At 41.4% G+C, this 6,435-nt stretch overlaps 1 protein-coding gene across 1 annotated transcript; it reads left to right on the plus strand.

The window, feature by feature from the left end:
* Positions 1 to 659: 659 nt before the first annotated feature.
* CNTF (ciliary neurotrophic factor) lies at positions 660 to 2,662 on the plus strand. The gene is made up of 2 exons (XM_049779919.1): positions 660 to 874; positions 2,012 to 2,662. The coding sequence occupies exons 1-2, from the start codon at positions 761 to 763 to the stop codon at positions 2,492 to 2,494; spliced, it is 597 nt and encodes a 198-aa protein (XP_049635876.1). The 5' UTR covers positions 660 to 760; the 3' UTR covers positions 2,495 to 2,662.
* Positions 2,663 to 6,435: the final 3,773 nt, after the last annotated feature.

Genomic DNA, 6,435 nt, shown 5'->3' on the forward strand with positions numbered 1-6,435 from the left:
AGTATAAATGGCTTGATTTAAATATTGCAAAAGGATACAAGTGAAAAGATGCTGTGATTTGAAAGGACCTGTTTCACATAAACTTGTTCCGTGAGCAAAATGTGTGATACCCAAAGAATAAAATTAAAACAATGAGTGCTATAGGTACAGAATCACAGACATTTAAATGTTGGGTCCCAGTTGCCGGCACGTTAAGTCTGACATAATCTAGAAAATAGGGGAGGTATTTGAGTGAATTTAGTCTAGAGATCAAGAGACTTAAGAGTCTTAGCACAATGACTCAGAATAAGTGCTTGGTAAATGACGAAATACAAATGATAACAAATAGTATGTAATACTTTGTCAGTTTTAAAAGGAAAAAGGTAGGGACACAAGGAGGAGTGATAGTGAACTGAAAGATCACATTCAGCAGGGATGCCATGAGGATTAGTGGATAGTGACCTTGTTGCTAAGTGCACAAGCAAAACAATGACATAAAAACAAATATGCTAGGCACCAAGTGGAGGAGAGCGATGGAGGCAGACACTGCATGGGGAAATAAAACTGATTAAAAAGGGGCCTTTGATTCCACAGGCACAAAAATCCACAGCCAGGAATTTGCTGCCACCTCTGAGTCAGGCAAGGGGTGGGGGTGGGGTGCACAATCCCATTAGTAGAGAATGCCCAGTGGATTTAGTCTGAGAGTCACATTTCTTACTTGGACCAGTGTAGACAGAAGTGAACTCAGCTCACTTGTTTCCTGGGACAGCTGAGTTAGGGAATGGCTTTTGCAGAGACTTCACCACTGACCCCTCTCCGCCGGGACCTCTGTAGCCGGTCTATCTGGCTAGCAAGGAAGATTCGTTCAGACCTGACTGCCCTTCTGGAGTCTTACGTAAGTTGCCTGTTTTGCTCTTGTCTCTTTTCACTTCATCTTTTCTGATCCTGCCCCTTGTTCTCCAGTCCCATACAATTGTGAATGCCTTAATCATGATCTTGAGATTAGGCATCTGATTTGATCAAGGCCCTTTCCTTTAGGAAGCTTATGACCAGATTTTCTTTAGATTCTTGAATATGGAAATGTACATGGGATTCTAGTTAGAATTGGCTATATGTTGTGGAGGCTGTTCCTAATTTGATTGCTTGAATTCTACCAGAATAAGTCATAGATCCTCATAGGTTTGGGATCTTCATGATATAATACCTGTTCAGATTTTTTTTTTTAGCATCTGTATACAAAAGGCAGATTGAGGGTTTATAGGGGTAGGAGATGAGGCTATAACTCCAACCATTTTTTAAAAATTTACAACTGCTTTATCACATTGTAAGTGAATCCATATTATAAAAGTCTACCTGTAATAACCAAAGAATTCCCTGAAAAATTGGTGAATGTTCATTTCTTAAGGAGCTAATCGTGGTCTCAGATCTGTTTTTCTGAATGAGGGAATTCCCCATCAGGCTCTTCCAAAGACATGATATGCAGCACCCCAGATATCTGTAGATATTTGAATTGAAGTTCTCTGGGGTTTCGTTTATCTTATACTCCTCCAGTCATAAATCAGACTTTGAGGTACCATTGTTTGGTGGGGGCAGTCATGCCCACATTGTAAAGGTAACTCCTCACCTGGAGAAGAGACGGTGGAGGAGAGAACACAAACCTTCCGAATAATATGTCCTCAAGTTTCCTGAGTCTTCAAGTATATCTAATGCATTTAAACTATTATGAAAATACTTGTCTCTGGGAAGGAAAATTTATTCTAGACCCCAATGTTTTTCAACCTTTAGAACCTATCATAGTTGCAGTTTCTCCCCAGAAAGCGGAACCAGGTTCTCAAAGCATATATATACAATATATGTATTTCAAGTATATAGCTTTCCTAAAGTTTTTACAGAAACCTTTCCTCCCCCAAGCAGTATCCTGTTTACAATTTGGATCCTTGACTAGGAAAATAAGTCATATTTTACATAAAATATAAGTGAAAACGTTGAGATGGTTGCCAAAGCTGTGATGGTTTTCTGTGTCCTTGGCCAGATGAGGCATCAAGGCCTGAATGAGAACATGAACTTGGATTCCGTGGATGGTGTGCCCACGGCAAGCACCGATCGGTGGAGTGAGCTGACCGAGGCAGAGCGACTTCAGGAGAACCTCCAAGCCTATCGCACTTTCCACGTCATGTTGGCCAAGCTTTTAGAAGACCAAGAGGTACACTTGAGCCCCACCGAAGGGGACTTCCATCAAGCATTACGTGCCCTTCTGCTCCAAGTTTCTGCCTTTGCTTATCAGTTGGAAGAATTAATGGTGCTCCTGGAACACAAGATTCCCTCCAGTGATCCTGATGAGGTGCCTGTAGTGGAAAATGGTGGTCTCTTCGAGAAAAAGCTCTGGGGCCTCAAAGTGCTACAAGAGCTTTCACATTGGGCAGTGAGATCCATTCATGACCTCCGAGTCGTCTCTTCTCAAACTGGGATCCCAGTACATGGAAGCCATTATTTTCCTATTGACAAAAAAATGTAGCAGTTTCCCTCTCTTCGCCCTTTTTAATGAAATATATGTGCTCTCTGAAGGCTGGAATGGAATGGAATGGAATATATACGTTCTCTGAGGCCTCACTTTCACAGCTGTTGAAAACTTAAAACTGGTATTTTCATCACATAAGATTGAAAACACGAAAGTGTGTGTGTGTGTGTGCGCGTGTGTGCGCGTGCGTGTGTGTGTGTGTTTAATGCTCTAATCTTTTCTACCCACTGTTTAACCAATAGAGACATTTAACAGCCTCCTGGGATTAATATATTTTTGATTAATATATTTGAATTAATATATTTGACTCTAGTCTGAATATTTCTTCTGAGAAGACAGAAATATAATTAAAAATCATAGATTCTTTAGCCATTTTATATTCTTGGATAATAAAACTAGTAATTAACATTGAGTGTATAATATAAAAACTGTATCAAGGACTTTATATTATCATTATTATTATTATCACATTAATTTGAGAGAGGTGGTGTTACCTCCTGTTAAACAGATGAGGAAACTGGTTCACTGAAATAAATTACTCGAATTACTCAGCAAATGGCACACTAAATTTGAACCCTGGTCTTTTTTATTTCTAACCTGTGTGCCCTTCACTTTATGAATTTATCCCTGTACATTGTTGCCACAAAGGATTGGAAAATATACCTAAAAAATTATCCACAGCACTGGAAAAAAATCCCATTATGTATTCCCAATACTCACCCACCCCCTGGTACGATTTTAGTTTTAGTTTAAAAGATAATATTTGTTGCCCATATTGACCAATGAAGATCTTAAGATTTTGTTTGGAGGACCAGAGAGAAAGTACAACGGGTAGGGCACTTAATTTGCACATAGCCAATCAGGTTCTATTGGTGCCATGTATGGTCCCCTAATCTTTGCCAGGAGTTATTTCTGAGCACAGTCTGGTGTGGCGCAGACTCCTACCACCACACCCAAAAAAAAGATTGAAGAGAAGATTGGACCCATGAAATTTCTGAAATTGGTGAATTGGCAACGGGTGTTAGGAGAGTCTGCTTTAAGGTGTCTACTAGTATTCTTGAATTTGGGGTTAGACACAGTTTTGGCAAGCTTACCTCACATTGTTGTAATTATTAGCAATACAGTGATACAGGCACCGTGATCCAACATATTCATGAACAATGGATGGAACTAACCAGATTAAAAAGTCACAAGTCTTTCATCACACATCCTCTGAACTTAGTTGTGAGGAGAGGGCGAGGCCCTTTCCACTGTGCAACATCCAGTAATTCTAAAACACTGGCAATTTTAATGTTTCCTGACTCAGAATTCAGTGCAAATGTTCTTGAAATAGGAAAGACCCCAGCTAGCAAAAGTGAACATGAATGGAAATGACCCGTTTCAAGTCTTAGAACAAGCCATGCTTTTGTGAATTCAAAAGGCCTCGGGTGTGTCGTTTTATTTCATGCTACGAATTAATCAAAACTCAAATTCTTGTATGGGTAGCCCCAGTGGATCCAAAACTCAATGAAATAAAATAGACAAGAGCTCTGAGCTGGGCGTTGGTGCACTACAGAGCCTGCCCTCTGTTGCATGTTTGTGTAAACAAGATTATGTCCTTAGAGAAATTGACTCTGCAGAGAATTCGTTAGGTACAGGTGCAAGCATTGTCGAGTTCCAGGAAGGAGTCAAACAAGGGCATGAAATCATTTCCTGGAAGGGCTGGAGTTCTTTTGTGTTTTAGAGACTGACCAGGTACCAAGTAAATTAAGTCGTGAGAAGCATTATGCTTGGTTCAAAGAAAGGCAAATAATCTGTGGCCAGCTCCACCAGGAGTCTCTGGTGTTAATTCATGTATATTTTCCTGCTACACCAGCCATGAGGCTTAATTCATGTCATTCAAGCTTTTGTTTTATTTACAAATGGTTTCTTCTTAAATTAAATCTTCTTAAGATTGTTTCATTGGCAAAACAATGATTTATGATCATAAAGATCATATATTGATTTTTTTGGTTTTGGGGACAGGGACACACCTGGTGATGCTCAAGGGTTACTTCTAGCTGTGTGCTCAGAAATTGCTCCTTGCTTGGGGGACCATAGGGAATGCTGGGGATCAAACCCAGGTCCATCCTGGGTCAGCCACACACAAGGCAAATGCCCTACCTCTGTGTTATCACTTCGGCCCCAAGAGCGTATATTTATTTGTGTATTTTACATTTTCTTAAATGCAACTAATGTGACTGGAGAGATAGTATGGCAGCTTGGGATTTTGTCTTGAATGTGGCTGACCTGGGTTTAATCCCCCACACCACATATGGTCCCCTGAGCACCACCAGAAATGATCCCTAAGCACAGAGCAGGAGTAATCCAGGTGTGACCAAAAACAAAATGAAAAAGCCACTAAAATTTCAGGGTTTTTTGGGGGTGGAGGGGGTGGAGTCAGGAATCAAACTCAAAGCTTGTGCATGCTAGGCTAGTACTGTACCACTGAGCACTGAGTCACATCTCCAACCCATTACTAAAATTTCTTTTTTTTTTTGGTTTTGGAGCCACACCTGATGACGCTTAGGGGTTACTCCTGGCTATGTGCTCAGAAATAGCTCCTGGCTTGGGGGACTATATGGGACGACAGCAGATTGAACTGTGGTCCATCCTGGGTTAGTGCGCGCAAGGCAAATGCCCTACCTCCTGCACCATCGCTCTGGCCCCATTACTAAAATTTCTTTCTTTTTTTGGGGGGGGAGGGGGGTCCTCACCCGTTAGCGCTCAGGGGTTACTCCTGGCTCTGTTCAAAAATCGCTCCTGGCAGGCTTGAGGGACCATATGGGATGTTGGGATTCAAACCACCGTCCTTCGGCGTCTAAGGCAAATGCCTTACCGCTGTGCTATCTCTCGGCCACCCTATTACTAAAATTTCTTGATAAACTGATGATAAACTTAATGAAGAGAACAGAAATGACCCCTTTCCCAAGTGTTTCATTTTTATATTCAGCAGATACTACTAGGAAAACATCTGCAGAAGTTCCAGAAATGAATGGAGCATGATATCAGCTCTGTTGCATTTCCTATGAAAGGACAGTTATCTGTAAGAGGCATAAAAGAAGTGGCAGATGGTCCAGAAAAAGTTCAAGCACTGAGCACTGAATAGAAAGAAGTAGGAAAGTTGCCTTATAACAACAAATTAGGTCACAAAAGTAGCATGTCTAGTCAAATGCATTCAGTATGCTGAATTGTTATCAGTTTCTTCAAGCAATAGAGTTGAAGAGATAGCTCTGTGAATTGGAGGATATGATGTGCAGGAGGCCTGAGTTCAATTCCCAGCATCTGATGGTCCCCCAGCACATAAAGGAAGGAAGGGAAGGTGTATGCACTTCTAGTTTGACCTTGGCATTGCAAGCATTGATTTCGTCTGAAGAATAGTATACTAGGTAGGGTGCTTACCTTGCACAGAGCCAACCTGGGTTCAATCCCTGGCACCCCACTGGTTCTCTGAGTCCAACTGGAGTGATCCCTGAGCACACAGCCAGGTATGGTCCCAAATAAACAGGCAATAGGTTTTCAAAAGGACTATGAAAGAGCTGGAGAGGAAGTACAGGAGAAAAAGTGTCCCTGCATGTGATGATCCTAGTTCGAATCCCCAGCACCATACATGGTTCCCCAAACCTAAAATTTACAGGCCATGGAGGATCGCTCCTGAGCACCGCAAGGGATAGCCCTGCCACCCACACAACCCAAATAAAAGAAGTGTGAAGAACGTCCTTAGCAAACAGTAAAGGGAGAAATGAGTACATAGTCAAAAGTACTGACAAAATAATTATATGGACATTGTGATGTTTATCTGAAATGGATGCTATTGAATGAGAGAATGGCAGTAGACCACGCAAGTCTTGGACTTTAATTTTATTTTGGCTTTGGCTGTACCCAGTGATGCTCAGGGCTTACTTACTCCTGGATTTGCA

The sequence above is a fragment of the Suncus etruscus genome, chromosome 9 (genome assembly GCF_024139225.1).
Source record: "Suncus etruscus isolate mSunEtr1 chromosome 9, mSunEtr1.pri.cur, whole genome shotgun sequence".
NCBI lineage: Eukaryota > Metazoa > Chordata > Mammalia > Eulipotyphla > Soricidae > Suncus > Suncus etruscus.

What these genes read in the sequence shown, in the direction of transcription:
- CNTF (XM_049779919.1), top strand. Translation starts at nt 761, where the DNA reads ATGGCTTTTGCAGAGACTTCACCACTGACCCCTCTCCGCCGGGACCTC. An exon ending in CTGCCCTTCTGGAGTCTTAC is followed by an intron (nt 875 to 2,011) that starts GTAAGTTGCCTG and finishes GTCCTTGGCCAG; the next exon opens with ATGAGGCATCAAGGCCTGAA.